Genomic DNA, 19,411 nt, shown 5'->3' with positions numbered 1-19,411 from the left:
CAGAAACAAAACTGAATGTATTCTCTCTTCACTATTAAGTGTCTTTCATTATCTGTAATTGAGTTAAAGGGAGCCTATTCAATTGTTTACAGACAAATCATCATGCTTCATCTTGGAGATTTAAAGCCTTACAAAGATATTGTTCTTTCTTAGGAAATCAGCATTATGCCCATTTTTGTGCAATCAAAAGCAAATACAATTATATAAAGGTTTTAAAACGCAAAGCAAGTAATAATATTGCTAGATACAAGTTGTTTCACAGATCTAGCAGCAGCAAATCTCCTTTTGCTGTGGAAGAAAATACAGGATATTTGTTATTGCCATGACTGTATTTTTATAGAGCAAACTACAGGTATGTCTCATCTTACGCTGGGGTTACGTTCCGCGGTCAGCGCATAAAGCGAAAACCGCGTATAGTCAAAATTACATTGAGTTGAATGGCAGGCGGAATCGTCCGCACTACAGGTACAGTATTAAAATTGGTTGTTTTCTCTTTTTTTTTGTTTTTTTTTTGTTTTTTGCCGACCACGTAAAGCTGAAATTGCGCATGATAAATGCGTGTAAGATGTGACAGACCTATATTTTATCACAGGTTCCAGCTATGCAAGTCTATGCTGTAACTGAACTAGCTAGCCTGGGCCTTCCAAGAAATCCTTGGACAGACAATGAAGTTTTTCCTACCGTCTTCCTCAAATGTGAAATACTACAGATGCTAGGAACCAAAAGATTTTAAAATCTTTAACTGGTTTTTAATACCCAGCTGTGACAGACCCAGACCAGTGGGGTACAGGAGTCTGATAGAGGGTAAATATACTGGTCACTGGATGAGTAGTTTTCTGTTCCCTGAGTGACCAGAGCAGGGGCTGCATTAGAGTAATCAGGAAGCTGCTAGAACCAGGTAAGGCAGGCAGGCTAATTAGGACACCTGGAGCCAATTAAGAAGAAGCTGCTAGAATCAATTAAGGCAGGCTAATCAGGGCACCTGGGTTTTAAAAGCTCACTTCAGTTTGTGGTGCGAGTGTGAGGAGCTGGGAGCAAGAGGTGCAAGGAGCTGAGAGGGTGTGCTGCTGGAGGACTGAGGAGCACAAGCGTTATCCGACACCACGAGGAAGGTCCTGTGGTGAGAATAAGGAAGGTGTTTGGAGAAGGCCATGGGGAAGTAGCCCAGGGAGTTGTAGCTGTCATGCAGCTATTACAGGAGGCACTATAGACAGCTGCAGTCGACAGGGCCCTGGGCTGGAACCCAGAGGAGAGGGTGGGCCTGGGTTCCCCCCAAACCTCCCAATTGACCTGGACTGTGGGTTCTTCCAGAGGGGAAGGTCTCTGGGCTGTTCCCCAACCCACATGGTGAATCTCTGAGGCAAGAAAATCCGCCAATAAGCGCAGGACCCACCAAGATAGAGGAGGAACTTTGTCACACAGCATAAGTCAGTTTTGGCTGTAGGCTGTCTCCAGAGAGCAACAAGTGGGAGTTCTCAGTTTCACCCACACATTGCCCCTGGATTATCCACTTCTTGGTGGGGGTGGGAGGAGGGAAGGAGAGAGACAGAGACACACCCCAGAGGAGATAAGAATGGCCACCAAACACACAGCTTTCAAAACAAGGGCTGAACTCTTTTCTTAGCTTTCTCACAATAATTTCTCTCCAGACACATTCCAAAAATCTTATAAAAAGTCATTAAGCTATTTCTCCTACAGCCGGGAAAGGGAGGGACAAAATTAATATTATCCCACTTCTAAAGATTAAGGAGGTGGCCAGATACAACAATGAAGAGGATCACAGAAGAGAAAATGTTACCTTTTAAAAAAAAAAAAAAAGTTTATCAACCCCATAAACCCCCTCTCACACACACACAAAGTAGCATTTTAAAAAACTGTACATCAGTTTCCATGGAAGCAAAAGTGAATCTGAGCAGGCAGTGCTGATGACAAAGTGGGGTATTCTGGATTTGATTACATACAAAGGAAAACACAGCATTTCCATATAGAGGAAATTAATAACCAGTACATGGTCATTCACTGACACACTCAAGTCCAAATGCCAGTTGGTTTGACTTAGATTCCCCTGACATCCCCAAGAATGAAGATTTACTGTCAATATGTAGGATTTTCTCCTCTGGCAATTTGTCACACAGATAGCTACACATTATTTAAAGAGGTGTTTGCCAATTTCTTAAAGTTAAGGGCTACTGTGAAGTTTGGTAAATTCAAAATTTAACCCACCTTCCGATTCCCGCCACCATGTCAACTGACATGCAAAAAGATCACACCAGTTATGCGGATGCTTTTCTAAAATGTAAGTGTTTTCATGATTCCCCCTTCCACCTACAAAGCCAAAAACTAGAGCAGCATCTCAGCCCTTGAACAAAACAAATCTGTGAATTTAAGAAAGGAAACAATATTCTGGTAATCATTTTATTGCAGGGTACAATCCTATATTCTGAGAATAAAGCTGTAAATATGCAACAACAATGTGCATTGTCCCTGAAGGAAGCACTATGGGCATTACCATTGCCTTGCACCTGAAGTTAGAAACAGGGAGAGAGAATGGCAGTCAAGGGAACCCTGGGTTGAGAATGTGAACAGGAGATAAGAGTAAAGCTAAAAAAGAATCCTCCAGAGAAGGAAGAGAAAGTCAGAGGAAAAGTCAGAAAACAGGACAGGAATATAAAAAAGGACAGAAAGTGTATTTCAGAGATATTCCCTCCTTAATAGAGCAATGATAAACTTGGCAATTTAAAGCACCAGTCTATTCCAAATAGCTCTACTTCAAGTGTCCACTAAGAGTCCTATCTACTGCTTTAACATGTTTTTACTGATTTTAAATCCTGCTAGCTATGGGAGAGGAAGCTGGATTCTGTTCTATGTGCATTATCAACTGAATGGTTTACTGAGTTCCATGCAGCCATGCAAACCCTTCGCGTGACACATTTGCACAGACACAGCAGGGCAGAATTTGGTCTGCAAAATTCTTTATTACTGATGCACAAGAAGGAAGACAAGACAGCTCAGTCTGACTCTCAGTTCTCAATTTGAGACTGGGACATAAGGGATGGGGAGAAGTCCCCTCTCTCCACATATATGCCAACCACATTTGTCGTGGAAATCACTAGTAAACAAACATGTTCTATGCAGCTCTGCTTGCCAGAGACAATAACAAAGTACTTTTAAAGAGTGGCAGAAACAGAGCAGGACCAAGTCACTTGACCTTAGCCAAGAAAACACACACCAAAGAAAAAAACTGTAAAAATTTGACCCACTTTATTATTATTGGGAGTCTGTCCCAGTTGCATAATTTTTTACAAGCAGCACTAGGTAACAAAATGGACTTCAATTATTACAAGTAGTTGAGTACCTTTCACTGTTTTTACTCAGAGTGCTGTTTTAAAAAGCTGATGGATGAAACATTTTGTTCTGATATGAAAATTCTGTTTTTCTTTAACATTCCTTATGGTTTCTGTCAAAATGGAAAGTCTCACTGCTAAAGTCTGAGAATGACAGAGTGATAAGTCTATCATTAATCACCAAAAGACTAGAACATATTACTTTGGCTCTGTTCAATTAAAGATTCCAAAGCCTGTATTTTTTTTTTTTTGGTAAAGACAGCCTTTTATGAAAAGACATTAAATGATGGTTCTTAATCTTACTTACATTTAATATACTTTTAGCCCCTTTTGTTTAGTTTCATAAAACTCTATACTTTACACTTGGTTACATGTATTCCTATCAAATTTTGTACATAATTATGATCTATTGAAAATGAAAAAAGCCAAGTATTTAGCCATATCGTAAGAGTTGCTTTTGAAATGCCACTGACTCAGAGTTTTCAAGCTAATCCCTATAATTTTTTCCACAATACTTGAAAAGTAGTTACTGTAATTATAAAAATAGCAATACCTGAATTGCTCTATTGAAGTTCACAATACTTGATAGCAATTTTACAGATCACAAGAGCACTTTATACTTGCCTAAAAGCACAGGAAGAGAAGTCCATATAATATTATACATATTTTAAAAAGCATATTAAGTATTATATTCTAAAAATTAATAAAATTACAGAATAACATTCAGACAAGATTAACACATGGGGGGACTGACTGTATAGGTAGCACAACCAAATGTGACTAGGCAGCTGTTGGGAGTAAAACATCCACAAATAAGCAATCACTAATAAGGAGAGCCATCACAGAAAAAGATAAAAAAAGACCTAAGAATACATTGGATGTAGTGTATCACTATCATCTTTGTAGACCCAAAGCTTTGGAGAATATACAGATAAAGGAATGGGGGTAGGAAGACAGCGAAGTATCTCTAAGCAAAAGGATTGTGAGAGCAGCAGCATTTATAGAATACTTCAAATTTCCCGAGAGAAATTCAACTCCTGAATATCAGAACAAGTAAGGTAGATGTTTCCAACCCCTTTTTCTCCACAAGTGCTTTCTGTAATACTATATCTAGTAAAGCACTTTCACCCTGCCTCTCTCCAAGTTACCCATTGATTACACAAAGTAACTTAACTTCAGTGAAGATGGAATACAAAGACAGACTGTCTGGTAGAAGTGTGAGATTCTGTGGCACTATGTAATGTTCTTGTTTTCTCCAGAAGAGATCTCATGGGGGAAAGGAAAGAGATAACCATGAGGACCACTGTTCTAAAACTCACCTTGTCCCCCCACCCCTTTTTGGGGAAAAGTAACATCTATGTAGTGATTATGCATGGTGAAAACAGTGGTGAGGCAACTGGAGACTTGCCATTAAGAAACAAAAAGTAGTATAAGAAGCTTCAGACTGAAAGTCAATTGCAAAATGTTTGCTGTCAGTTGATCAACATTTATGCCAAGAACAGTCTCCTATCAATATATATTTGCTGTAATGGTTTGACATGTCTTGACAAGTTTGTCAAGAATCTCATATTGTTGAGCAACAATAACACTTGCCACTAAAGTGCCTGTTTTGCATCTTGACTTACAGTGTTAGTCTTAAGCATTCTTATATATCTGAGCACCATCAGATGAATGGTTCAGAAGGTGAGTGTTAATCATTTTATTTTATATGAGATCACTTAAAGGCTAAACTGAAGGCTTGAAAATAAAATACAAAGCTATTTAAGATCCTGTTGTGGAAAAACTGGATTGTATTTTTAAAACTATGTGCAAGTCCTTTCTTCATACCTGCCAGGCGTGGGCTCAAGGTAGGGTGTCTGAGCGTATGTTTCTTCTTACCTGCCAGGCCTAGGCTCAAGATAGTGTGTGTGCACATTTCTTCTTACCTGCCAGGTGTGGGTTCAAGGTAGGGGGTGGATGTCGGGGTGTGGGTGGGTGTGGTTCCTCCTGCTGGAGTTGATGACAAACAGCCAAATAACTATAAGGGTTACTGATCATCTTTGGATGCCTGAGCTGAAAATCAACTCACAAGAGAAATAAATTACGGTCAAAACATCCAGTCGTACAGAGAAGGCAAGAGAAAATTTGTTTTAAAATTAGTTCCGATAATTCTCTGTGTGTTATAACTTTCATTCCCCTTTAGAATGAGGAGCTGGGGGTGGACAGGGAAGGGTAAGAAAAAGGGAAGTATTGATGCAAAAGGGGCATGCGGTTGCCAGGTGTCCAGTTTTTAACCAAACAACCGGTCAAAAAGGGACCCTCCCCAGCCCTGTGAAAATAAGTGAATGATTGAGGGTGGGGGAGAGCGAGTAATGGAAGGAAGAGGGATGGAGTGAATGGGGCGAGGCCTCGTAGAAGGGACAGGGCAAGGGTGTCCAGTTTTGTTCGGTCAGAAATTATATTCCAGGAATATAATTTTTATTATGGGTGGAGGACTGAAAGTGGAAAACAAATGTATTTACCAAAACGCTGTACTGAAACTACTCCAAATTCACATTCAGAAAAATCTTCTGAACAGTCATCTACAGTTCTATTAAACAGACCAACACCAGACAAAAACTGTTATCAGCTTTACTGGATGAGCATTAACTAAAGAACACATAAGAAGAAGAAAAATTTGAAACTGAAGTAACCGCAGTAAACAGTTTGGGTCCAGTTCTCCACTGCCTTGCACTTTGTGTAGTAGTTTTAGATTGTTAGAAGTTGGTGTAAAATGCTACCAGATTAGCACAGAATTAAGTGATTACACAAGATTTAGGCTTATAGTGTGTTATTCTATGACATTGTTAGAGGTGTTAGCTTTGTAACTAGCTTACAAGACTAGCAAGAAGATATGGTCAAATCATTCTAAACAAAAATCAGGGGGAGAACTGAGTTTCTGGAACCTTTAACTTTTTTACTGAATGCACACATAAAAAAGCCATTTCTTTCCCAAAATAAATTTTCAATGAAGCATTTTTTACTTTAGTACAGCCTTAAATTAATCTGTGTATGTTGGAAAAGTACTGGAACACTACGAACTGTCTTTACAACAAAATAATCTTTGTCAAGATTAACTCTGCATGCTGCATTGGTTAATTTCAGTTATAGATTTTTGCAACTACAGTGGGTAAAGCCACTTGGTATTACAGACAAAAGCTAGTAATGAATGAAAAGATAATATAATGCCTTTAAGAAATTCAGCAAAGTCACACTTCTATCAACGGTAGCAAAGGAAAAGTGGCTGTTCAAGCTCTAACTCAATACAAAGAATATTTTGTTTTTAGAAGAGCAACCTGTCACTTTAGTAGCACTAGAGAATGCACCAAGTGATCTATCAGCACCAAGTGATCTCTCATATCTGTTAAACATATATTTACTGATTTCTGCTGGAAGTAAGATTAACGAAAGGGCCAGGAAGAACAGACAGTCACATCTGCATTTATAAAAAATAGTAACTGATGTTTACTAGCCTGGTGATGCTGAATAGTAGTAAGTCACTTAGCACCAATCCTGAACCTCATGCAACTTGACCATTTACCTTGCCCAGTAATTCCTACACTCTGCCATTTAAAGTTATTGACAGATAGCATTGAAGAAAAGGGGTTAAAGCCATTAAAAAAAAACCAAATGTGATTAACAAAAATTATCTATTGTATAATATAATGTTCCAGTTAGTGGTTGCAGGTTGAACTCAGAGTTCAGCTCAGCATGACCTCACTAGTTTCATGAAGTGGCTACAGAATTTACAAATCAAGTGAAATATTGTTAATTTCAGATCTGTCAATTCTACATCTTTGCAAGTTTGAAAAAATAATGTTGGTTTCTTTAAATTGATATTACTTTATTAGTTTATGAAACTAGATTTCCATCCTCCCCCTTCACATAGTTCATCTAGTCAATGTAACCATATGCCAGACATATGAAAATAACAGGTGGACCCAAACCACAGAGTACATATTGAAAAATTTCTTGGGTGTTTTGATGTGGGCATTTGGTTTAATCCTCTCTGGAAAGCACATAATGCATGTAGAAAGCATTTGATAATGATGCTGTGGAGGAGTAACCTTCTCTTAATTAAGGTGAATTTAGGGATCTGCGCAAGCCAATATTGTGCTCTTATCTATGTATAGTTTCCATATCAACCACGGATAACAGAATCAAGTCTTTTCTAACATAGATCCAATCCTGTAGTTGAAGCCAGGGTGGAAGCTTTGTGCCCAAGCAGAGCTCTGTTAAAATGAATGAATTTCCACATGGACACAAGACTTCACTTTCACATATCCAATTGCAGTACTGGGCCCATTGGGAGTACCTGTCAAGATAGGCAATGCAAATTAGAAAAAAACAGCCAAGAGAAATACATTGCACTACTACACTATTAGCTAAAATATTTTATTTATATTTTATGCACAATAGCATTAAATCCACATTTCACTAGATAGACTATACAGTTTCCCATTTTTAAAAAGCAAAATAGTGCATAAAAAGCGGTGTATTGAACAATAGACAGTCATTACTTCTTCCAAATCCATTTATTAAAAGATATATCATGAAACCTTTGGAATAACCCTCTCAGCCAGAAAAGCTTTACAAATAATTGTAGAATTTGGTGACATGAACCTAAGCTTGAAAATTTGATCTAACCATCTCTTTTGAATTCAGCAATATAATAAAAGAAAAGGAAAGAAAGAAATTGACCAGGACTCCTAGTCTCTTGGTCAATACCACCTATATCTGTTCACAGGTTTTGTACTTCTGAGCATCACCCAGAGTATCCAAATGCTTTCTCTGCTAATTAGATTGGCAACAGCAAAGACTCTAATAGGCTTCTGGAAAAAGGAGACAAGCCAGAGGTTCCATGATATAAAGAGGTCCACTTAAGGGAAATTTTTGTTTTTAAAGTTTGATTTCCCCCAGGCCAATTGAGATTATGCCATCAAATTTGTAGTACATGGGGTCCTTGGACAATAGGGGACTCACCACACGCTGGCCAGGTTTAAGTGCTACCAAGGTATTTCCTGATCATGCTCTAGTGCTGCCTGGTGTGTAATACAAGTCTTGTAGTTTCAGCTCTTTGGTGATACTAAATTGAGCCCACAGGGTTAAGAAGAGATGGCAGCTCAAGGGCCTCCCCTTTCTCACACTGGCTGGAGTGCATCACTGATTTTCCCTCCCCCTCCTATTTAGCATCCATTCATTCCCTCTGGCCCCCCAACACCCTTAACTACCTATATAAGTACATGAATGAATGATGGCTATATTCCTGCTGTCCCCCACTACATTCTCCAGAACCTCTTCAGCTTCTATAATCAGTGCATGGACTGGCTGGTGAAACAGAGAAGTTCCCACAGTGATTTTTGGGTCTTGCAGAAAGGTCATCTAATGGAACAACTTTGCAGGAGTCACCAGATTTGCATGAACTGGTCCCACTTCCCCATCAGCTGATTTTATTACCATTGGCAAATACAATTTGTGCTCTGAAAGATGGAGAAATTAACAAACAGTGAAGATGCTACTGCAAGCTCGTCTCTATTCACTAGGTTTGAAAATTGGAAAGAAGTTTGAAAGAGGTGTAGAAATGTCCTCTTGCCTTCATTATTGTATTTCTATCTATTCAAATAAATGCATATATGAAAGCAGTCACAGCACAGAGAAAAATATATAGCTCCCCGTGATGCTGGAAAACAGAATGAGTTGCTTTAAGCGTGAACCTGACCCACTTGAAAAAAAACAAAACCCTAAAAATCTGATTAAACAATTTTTAATACACACACAGCACTAGTTACTGTGTCATCCAACAACAAATTTCACACACATATGTAGATGATCAAAAGAAGCATCACTGTCCTTCAGTCATTTCGAGAAACTACGCCTTAGCACAGACATCAGTAATATGCCTGACTGGAAAGAAAAGCTTCACTCCATGTCTTCAGCTCATGAAACTCAGGCAGTAGCAGTTAATGGAGCAGTTCTACAGACAGGATACTCTTAGGCACTCCAAGTCCAGGAACTGAAAGCTGTTACACACAGTGGATCAACTGACACACATTATTGTTGAAGAACTTACTTCAGCACTGAGAGGAAGGACGGTCCAATGATTAAGGCACTAGCCTGAGACTTGGGAGACTGGGTTCAAGTTTATGCTATGCCACAGACTTCCTGCAAGACATTGGGCAAGTCACTTAGCCTCACTGTGCCTTAATTCTCCATATGTAAAATGGAGATACTACTTCTCTACCTCACAGGGGCGTTTGTGAAGATAAAGATTGTGATCTGTCAGATTCTATGATAATGTGGCTATATGAGACCATGAGATAGATAGGTATCGTGTGTATTTGTTTCTCTTATATGTAATTCTAAAGTCAGGTATGACTGACTTTTAGTCTCATACTGAGCAGAAAATCCTTTATTATTAAACAACTGTCAAGGTTTGTGAGTTTTAGGTCTCCCCCAACCTTCACAATAATCCTTTACAAAATGAGTTAGTGATCTAAGAGAAGAATTCCTGTTGAATTTGACAAATAGTTGGAAAAGGTCTGATCCTGAGTGCCTAATACAAGGGGGGAAATCCTTTTGTCTGGCTGTGAAATACCTTACGTGTTGCCACCTCTTCAGTCCTGGGGCCAATTCTAGTTCCTGCTTAATTCTGGTGGCTCTAAATCAGTAGTTTTCAAATTTTTTTTCTGATGACCCAGCTGAAGAAAATTGTTGATGCCCATGACCCAACAGAGCTGGGGATGAGGGGTTTGGGATGTGGGAGGACTCAGGCCTGGGGCAGACTGTTGCAGTGGGGGGGGGTGAGGGCTGTGGGGTGGGGCCAGGAATGAGGGGTTCAGGGCATGGGAGGGGGCTCTGGGCTGGGATAGGGGGTTGAGGTGTGGGAGGGGGTCAGGGCTCTGGGCTGGGGTTGCAGGCTCTCGGGTGGGGCCAAGGATGAGGGGTTTGGGGTGCAGGAAGGGGTTCTGGGTTTGAGGGAGAGCTCATGGCTGTGGCAAGGGTTTACCTCCGGTGGCTCCTGATCAGCGGTGCAGCCAGGATGCAGAGGCAGGCTTCCCGCCTGTCCTGGCGCTGCAGACCACGCTGCTCCCCAGAAGCGGCCAGCAGCAGGTCTGGCTCCTAGGTGGAGGCGCAAGCAGCTCCACACGGCTCTTGCCCACAGGCACCCCCCCCCCAACTCCCATTGGCTGGGAGCCGGTGCTTGGGGCAGTGGGGGCCACGCACGTGTCCCCCCCCGACTAGGAGCTGCACCTGCTGTTAGCCGCTTCTGGGGCACAGTGCGGTGTCAGAACAGGTAGGGACTAGCCTGCCTTAGCCAGGCAGCTCCCTCAATGGGACTTTTAATGGCCTGGTCAGTGGTGCTGACCGGAGCTGCCGCGACCCAGTACTGGGTCGCAACCCACAGTTTGAAAATTACTGCTCTAAAGTGTGATTGGCTACAGTAGGCAAGCAATGGATAATAGGAGCAGGTCAGCAGAAGACCTTTATACCCCTTTTAATGGATTGCTTTCCTACGAAGCCAACGTCAGCCATCCAACAGAAGTTCTAAATAACAGAATTCAAGTTATGTTTAAAGTCATTTGGAGACATTTAAATGGTCACGAGACCAAAAAAAAAAAAAACAAAAAAAAACCAAAAAAACAAAAAACACACACACCGAAAAAAGGAAACAAAAAATATACATTTGCAGATCCTGATTGCAGAAGAGTCTGATGCTAGTACCCTCCAATAAAATCCATGTAACAGATCACCTTGTTCTTTCTCCAGATAATTGGTCATATGACATTCTCAGTGTCAATTTTGGTGCTCTGGCTGACAGGTGGTATTTTGTAGAGGTCATTAACTTTAAAGTACCATTTTTTAAAAAGTACCCTCTTAAAAAGGAGCAGCTGGGATGCCATATAAAGAGATGGAAATTTTAATGTTTTGCTTTTCATGTTTTAATGTCACAAAATCATCATAATAATTTCTCATTTCTATACATAAACATGACAGAGAGCAGGTTGAGTAATGCAAGTTGATCTACATTTTGCATTTATTCAAAATTCAGCGTTTGGGAAAGAAACACAAACACAGTAATGCTTATAGTAAACAATGATTTTACAGATTTTTTTTTTTTCCTTTTGTGGAATCAATCTGATTTTATTAGATGAAAACAGAACTGGATGACAAGGGTTTGGTAATGTGAGATGGAAGCCCTACATTCACAGGTCACTTGTTTATGTTTGACGTAGGTCAGAGGTGACCTCTCTCATCTGACAATTGTTCAGTGGCCTGCGTGAAATGAGTTGGTAGTTTCAGTCCACTGCTTAGTGGAGTTGTTCAGTTAGAACTAATTGGTATCTTTGCTGGCAGTTTCAGAAGACATGCCAACGAATGGCTAGGCCTAAAAGCCATACTGCCCTCTCCCCCCTAGAAAGAGGATACCTCCAGAACAGGATTGACAGGATAGCAAGAAACTCATATTGGATGGATGGTGGCAGTGTCTATTCTGTGCATAAACAGAGGACTTGAGTTTCAGGTGAGGTCAATCTGGCACCTTTCATGAGCATTAATGTATTTTTTTCCCCTTTTAAAATAGTTGGTATTTGGCAATATATCTGAAACTCTCCTGCTTTAACTTTAGCGCTAAAAGTTGTTTTGTGCAGTTATTGAAATTGTTTATGTCGTCTACATATGTAATGTTATTCAAAACATAACTAAAAAAAAAAAACCAAGGAAAAAATTAAAGGTCTGATCCTTCAGTGCTGCTGCACATAAAACTTCCATTGACTGAAATGGAGGGGCTTCAGGATCAGGCCCTTAATGTATGCCTAACCTCTAACTATTCTATCACTATTTTTTTTATATTGAATTCAACAAAGGAAAAATAATGAGTCAGAAGAAATGTTTCAATTTATTTCAAACACAAAAGGATTATGCAGTTACAGTAAACTTACATGACCACAGGATTTTGTGTTACGAGTCAGTGATATGAAGTCTGGCTTATGATACCTCTTCAAACCATGCTATATAAACTAGAAAGGTGAACTTTCACAATAGAACTCAATTTTGGTAGTGCTTTTTTAAAAATCCATATCTAATGCACTTCAGAATATTACTTCAAGAAAGAAAAGGGAAAAAAAAAAACACCTAAAAAGGGATACGCTGCTATTATCCTTTTGCTTACATAATATTACTGAACAGGGGAAGTCAAAGAGTATTAACTGCAACAACATAGCTAATGCTGAAGTGCACTTTGTTTCAACAGCTATTATTTAAGTATAAGAATCATACCAAACAAATAACTTAATATTTACAATGAAGTGAGTTGAAGTAAATCCATACAGAATTCGTGCTATGGTGGTCAAGAATATGCCTCCTGCATTTCTAAGGTGGCATTCTGTTTTAAAGTCATAGGAAATTCAGATGAATGGTTTTACTTTACACACAGGAAAAAGGAGATCCAGCCTTCTAACACCTATCGGTACATTTTTACTGACTGCTTTCAATACACCTTCACAAAACAAAGTTGGGGCAAGTAGTTCTCTCCAGTCTGTTACTGATCATTAATTAAGTTTGTAAAATTAGGGTTTGAGAGCGCTACCAACTCTGATCCCTTCAATGGTAATTGAGGGTGCTCAGCAGCAGGGAGGACAGTGATATTCCAGTTTTCTTTATATTTACTTTATTTCTTGTAAACAAGTAAGCTCCTTGGTAATCGTTATCATACAGTCTTAGACAGTCTACTTTTTAACCATCTCATATTTGTCTCACTTCTTCCCCCCATTAAGGGCCTACAATCATAATTCAGAATATTTTCCTCAGGATGAAAGAATTACAAGACTTTATCACTATAGCAACTAACCTAATTGGTACAGTGCAGGTCTGTCTTCAACCATAGGATGGAGCCACTATCCCTAAATATAATCTACACATTTAGGAAAGAAAAATGGCCAGGTTACCATCTTTACCACTACAAAGAGAAAATAATAGTGCTTCAGAAAATAAAGAATAAATAAAAATCTTGTTGACTGTACATGCATCTCCTGAAAGCTCTCTAAGTTTCCAAAAATGTGCTAAATTCAATTCAAAGTGTAACATCAGTTGCTCTTACTAACAGCTGTCCTGCACAACAGAAACATATTCCTAATAATAAAAATCTAAAGTAATAGGGAAGGGAAACAAGCAGCCGTCATACAACTGCATTGTGAATACGCTGTCAGCACGAACAGACTGATAAAGCAAATGAGCAATACAGACAGAACAGTTTAATTTGCATTTTTCATTTGCTTTTACAATACTATAAAAGTTCTGTCTTCACTGGAACCACAGCTCCAGGGTTTCACAGTTATATAAAAAGGATACAGTTAGGGATATAAATCCTTACTGGATATTTTTTATTGTTTTAATGAGTATAACATTTACTACTTCATATTTAGCAAAGCTGTGTGTGTGTCTGTCTGTGTGTCGGGGAGAGAGAGAGAGATCTGAAGTCTTAGTGTAATTTCCATTACTTGAAGCCATAAGTGTGTGAAAATGTTGGCCAATCGGTTATGTTTTGGTGAGTATTTTTAAAACATTTTGATAAAAGCAATTCAAGTCTCTTATTTCTCTTTAAAGAAAGCAAAAAGACTCTCCCCTTTAACAAACAATACATCATATGATGAATGGATGACTAGACCTATATGAATCTGAAGAGATTTGGTGTAATACTATAAACTATGAGCTAGTATCTGTACTCTTCTTCCTAAGATTTTTAGACATCTTCACCCTTTCCTTCAGGGAAGGAATGTTATTAACAATTCTTCAAGTACTACAGCACTCAGATAGTATGTAAATGATACTTCATTAACATTTGGAATTTCACCTTCAGTCATTAAATCAGTGAAACTCCACATAAATGGTGAAGTGACACGACACTACATGTTTTAGGCTGCCTGGTGTTTATTCAGCACTATATGGTACAAAGAATATGGTATGTTTGATCAACACCATCTAGTATAAAATTTGCTGGCAAAATAAATTAGTGGTTGTTCATTTGAACACACCAAGATATTGTCTGCATATACCAGTTAACATTTAATTGTTCAGCACCCATAAGCAATGCTAAAAATATACTGAACAATAAATAACAATAGAATTGAAGGCAAAAAATCCTCCCCTTTCACAGAACAATACCAACTCTCTCATCTTTAAACACTAATTTATTTTATATATATATAAATATAATTTTAAAACTCCTTCTGATAGTTGTTGGGATTTACAGTTAACCCATTACTGGAATGTGACTATCGAAGGTATATTCAGAGGAGAATTCTTGTCATTTTCATCTAGGAAACCTGTGACTCTGGAGATATGCACTTTCTGGAGAACATTTGTATAGAAGTTAATACAGATTTAATAAAATAAGATACAGCTTAATCCTCATTGCACTTTAGCTAATCACCCTCTAATATGCATTTATTGATTAGTAGAACACTTATCTCCCAATGCACTAAATTCTGTTAAATCTTAATAAGTTGTTTAGGATATCCTCAGTGTTTATGAGCAAACTGAATACTACATCATGTACAAAACAGAACTGATTAAAAGGGAAGCATATTTTACATTATTTTAATGACCTATTTAATTCAGAATGTATTAAATTAAAATAAATGCTTACAAAATCATTCTACATTAAACTGGAATTATCTTTTAGAAAGCATCATGAGCCTCTGTCACACAAAGCAGTGAATGAAGACTGTCAGTGTCATGAGCCACTATAACATGTAAAGCAGTGAAGGAAAAGTTCTCATGGCTAGTTGCAATCTCATTTCAGAGAATGCGGAGGGATGGTAAATTTGATAAGGCTTTGAGAGAATAGAATGGAGGGGTTAGGAAATGCCTTAGGCACACGCTTTAAAACCAGAATCCATTTCTTTTCCATCATCGCCTACCACCACTACAGCTCATCATGACAAGCTTTCTGCAGAATGTCTACTTTACATTTATGAAAGGAATATTCATGTCACATAAATTACAGATCCCAGCCAAGTCAAGTGACCAATATATGGAGAATACAGCATGGGTTAAAATTCATTTTTGACAGTTAAAGTTGTATACGAACTTGTCCCAATATTGATATGGTTTATTATAAACACAAACTATTTTATATTTTTTTTTACTTTTGTTGTTGAATGCTCAGTCTAGTACGGTGGACAATTTTGTCTTTTTGCAAGAAGATGGTCAAACTATACCTATATTACATAACTGTTTGAGAACTAAACTTACTGGGAGCAATAATACTGACTGGCATTATCAGTGTTAATATCTGATTTTTCAGCCAAAAATAAAGTACATTTTTTAAAAAAATTGTAATACTTAGGGTATCCATTCCTACCAACACTGTATACCCCTAAAATCTGTGCAATTACATTTCTGCCCTTCAGTACTTTAATCTGAGAATATCAACCCTGCAAGAAACTAATATACAATCATCAACTGATTATCTATCAAACAGCTGATAACTCCTGATGTGGCTTTAGAATACTGCTGAGGTAGTGCTAAGGAAATTCTGGGGTTTGTTCCAATGCAATTTCACAGTCAGAGAATCACATATGATCCTGGCAATATTAAGACATCTGTCATAGACTAAGTATGTGCTCTCCCTAAGAAAAATCAACCAGAGCAAAATAACTCTTGTTCATGAAGTGTGTGAGTGAATGACTGGAGGGGGGAGGGGGTAGCACTCCTACTCAAAGTTGATTACATTTAATAAACATTGGAACTAATCACTATGGAATATTCAATTGGATTAAGTTTAGTAAATCTCAAATTTGTTCTTAAAATCAAAGAGAAATACTGTATCCATGTTTGAAACACCACAACTACAATCTACCAGTATCTCAAGTGTTCTTCTGTAATAGTAATATTAAAGCGTCGGGTCTTATCTGCTTTTTAATTGGCAGGGAGGGGAAGAGAGAGAGAATCTAGAGCATAGACTATGTGTGTTGGTTTGAAACCTTGGCCTTGAAGATATGCGTTACCTCGGCTGGAAAGGGTGTGGATTTGTGTCCAGTAGAAGCATCATAACAAATGTACTTACTGCAGTAGGCGATTAGAAGACTAGCCAGGATCATGATTGCCCAGAAAGTTGAGGACATGCTTGGCAAGGCGTTGGCATCTTTTCTACTGCTTGTCCTGGGAGATGGAGCCATTGAAGCCACTTCCCCGGAGCAAGAATGTCAGTTAGTTTCACCAGCCAGTTCTCCCCTTGACGGATCGCCTTTCTCCACGTGTAATCCCAAAGAAAAACATCTTCACAAGACCCAAGGGTTGAGCATCTGCAAGCCTGCAGGAAGCATCTTTCAGCGAGAAAGCAAAATATTTCTAAAGCACAGAAAAACCTCTGTGCAGGGGGGGGTTGATGGGTTTCCACCTGCAGCGATTCACTAGCGTTTTAGATGTTGCTGGGCTTAAGATGCCTGGTGCTACTGAGCCACAAATTAGGCTTTTTATGTCAGCAAGTTTTTTGTTGCTTTGCTAGTTTCCGCCCCCTCCCCGCGAAAAAACAAACAAACCACCCCCTGAATTTTCTTAAATCAAATCAGTTACAGTCACGAGGAGACTCGGATGGAAACCTCCCCACTCTCCAGCCCAAAGGCAGTTTTAGGGTAACCCCCTGCCCAGCTGCAACCACTTCACAGTCCAATCCAGCATTGGGGCGCAGGCAGCGCACGGGGTGCGGGCCGATTCAGCGGCCGCCCCAGGCTGGCAAGGTGACTGCCGGTAACTCCACAGAGGCCGGGAACTCAAGCAGATCCGCTCCAAATGCCGCCGTGGGGTGGGGTTGGAGGGAGCCCGGCGGGAGCTACGCCTGCCAACAGCTGGGGACGGCGACAGAGCCAGGCAGACACGCCGGCCCGGGAGCCCCGGAGCAGGAGCAGCTAGCCGAGCCAGATCTCCCCTCCTGCCGGCTCCTCGGGGCTTGGATGGAGAAGGGGCAACAAGAATCCCTGGCTCACGGGACACTTTACACAGAGGCGCTGAGGCCGCCGCCGCCGCCACAGCAGCAGCTCCCCGCAGCCGCTTCCACCGGCTCTGCTCTCAACCCCTTGGCGCCTCTGCTGCTGCAGCCGCGGCGGCGGCCCTGGCAATAAAAGGAGGGAGGGGGAAGCAGGTCACGCCCACAGGTGAAGGGCGCTCCGGAGCTGCCCCGGCCAAGCCCAGCCTGGGCGCGCCACGCCAGGCGGCCGTCACAGCGCTTGGGCGCGCAGGGCGCTTTCCCCCCGCTGGCCCATGCCGGCTCCTTGTGCGCCTCTCGCTGGCTGCCTGGCACCGCAGCTTCTTGCGGGTCCCCGCTTCCCGGCTTTCCCTCCTCAGCTCCGCGCTCGTTTTGACACCGAAACCACGTCGGAAGCGTTTAACCCTTTGCGGGTGGGAGGGTCTCACGGAAGCCAGGCTCCAGGGCGGCCGCTTCCCGCTAGAGGACGCCTGAGCTGGGCTGCATCTAGAGCAGCAGGTGCGCAGCAGCCGGCGGGGAGCGAGCGGACAGGAGCTAACGGGGAGAGGTCACACCTCCCTCCGGCTCTATGGCAGCAGCGCGGGCTCCTGCCTGCCCATCTCAGAGCAAAGCCGGGTTGTCTTCACTGGTTCACAGCCGGGAGGGATCTGCCCTCGCCCCCACCTGCTGATTGGTGCAGAGCAGCGCGCCTCCAAGGCAAACTTGTCCCTCTCCTTGAGAGGCTTGCCGAGAGCTTTTCCGCAGCGCGTTTTGTTTCTTTTTCTTTCTTTTTTTTTTTCCTTTTCCTAACACCGATTCTCCTTGTTAGCAAAATTCACTGCCCTGCTGAGCAGGATGGGTAGGACAGGTAGTCACACCAGCAACATCAGTGTGGGGAACTGTTTCCCAGCTGTTCCCACTCTTTTGTGAGAGACTTTAAAAAAAAATAAAGCTGATGATCAGTTTAAAGGAGCTAAAGAAAAGGTTGGTAATTCCTCTCCTGTAGGTATCTCTTGGCCTGGCCACCCACTGTAAATATCCTGCAACCTGTGACCTTCCTTGTAGGCCAGTTTACAAGCAGGTTAATGGAAACATTCCTTCTGTATCAAATTGTGGTCCCTAGCCAGACTACTTGAAGGTACTACAGACTATTTCTCTTGCTGTAGTGAAACATGTCACCTTTCAAGTGGTGACATTCCAACATGGGAACAGAACCCAGTTTAGGATTCATGCAGGGTCCCGGAGAATTTTTGATCAAACTAAACACTTTAAAAGGTTCCTTGCAGCAGAGCTTTCCATTTGGTGTCTCCTTAACAATATCCTCAAAGTTTTAGATTCTACATTAAGTAACCAAGCTCTGTGCAACTCCAAGGAAAGTGTTGAATTAGGATTGGCAGGCTGGAAAGGGCTATGAGAGGATCTCTGCTCACGCTATGCAAATATTGTGAAAACGCACAGCACGGTATACTTCAGACGTTGCTTTCCTTCCTTCTCAGTCACTTAACATACCTAAAAAATGATCATTGTAAATGGGACGTATATTATTTTCAAGAAAGGGTTTCGGAGGAAATTTTCATACAAATAAACATAGTTAAAGCACTTTGTTGGCTTGATCTGCCTCATGCAGCAACAACATGCACACATTTGCACTATGAAAATAAGGTTGATTCAGATTCCTTGACTTGAAATCTACTCTTTGAACAGTATTTTGCACCTTGAGTGCTAGGGCAATAACCTTATGTGCTCAGTTATACTACACAGATGTCTCTAGAGCTGTCATATTATAATAGTTTATGTACAACCTTCCCTTCCAAGATGCCATTTCCCTTTGCCTCATTTTTCAGTGCTAAAGTCCTTTTTGTTATGTTTGAGAATAGACTATAAAGCAAATCTACCATTAAAGGAATGGGCTAAGCGTTTCTTCCCCTCATTGTGAAAAGGAGCATTTAATTCTCATTATTTAGTGTTTAGTGAATAAATCTTTGTGAACCCTCCTAATCACCGAGATTCCACATTTTCTTTATAAATCAGTATAAATTCCACAGTTCTTTTGGCATCCATTGAAATATACTATTTTAAAACATTA

General features: G+C 40.5%; 1 protein-coding gene across 9 annotated transcripts in view; it reads right to left on the bottom strand.

Moving 5' to 3' along the window:
- Positions 1 to 17,580, bottom strand: part of TAFA5 (TAFA chemokine like family member 5) — a 675,055-nt gene extending 657,475 nt beyond the window's left edge. For 5 of the 9 annotated variants that reach the window (XR_008444071.1, XR_008444068.1, XR_008444069.1 and 2 more), the window contains exon 1: positions 16,429 to 17,575. Coding sequence is in view for 2 of the 9 variants with exons in the window: in XM_054020533.1 (XP_053876508.1) it covers positions 16,429 to 16,540 (112 nt within the window). In the remaining 7 variants the exon portion in view is untranslated. Of the gene's footprint in view, positions 1 to 16,428 lie in introns of all 9 variants that reach the window. The other 4 variants (XR_008444065.1, XR_008444066.1, XM_054020533.1 and 1 more) reach the window with 3 other exon arrangements.
- Positions 17,581 to 19,411: the final 1,831 nt, after the last annotated feature.

Source organism: Malaclemys terrapin, chromosome 1, assembly GCF_027887155.1.
Source record: "Malaclemys terrapin pileata isolate rMalTer1 chromosome 1, rMalTer1.hap1, whole genome shotgun sequence".
Lineage (NCBI taxonomy): Eukaryota > Metazoa > Chordata > Testudines > Emydidae > Malaclemys > Malaclemys terrapin.
The sequence above is the reverse complement of the archived record's forward strand: the minus strand, read 5'-3'. Positions and strand labels throughout refer to the sequence as shown.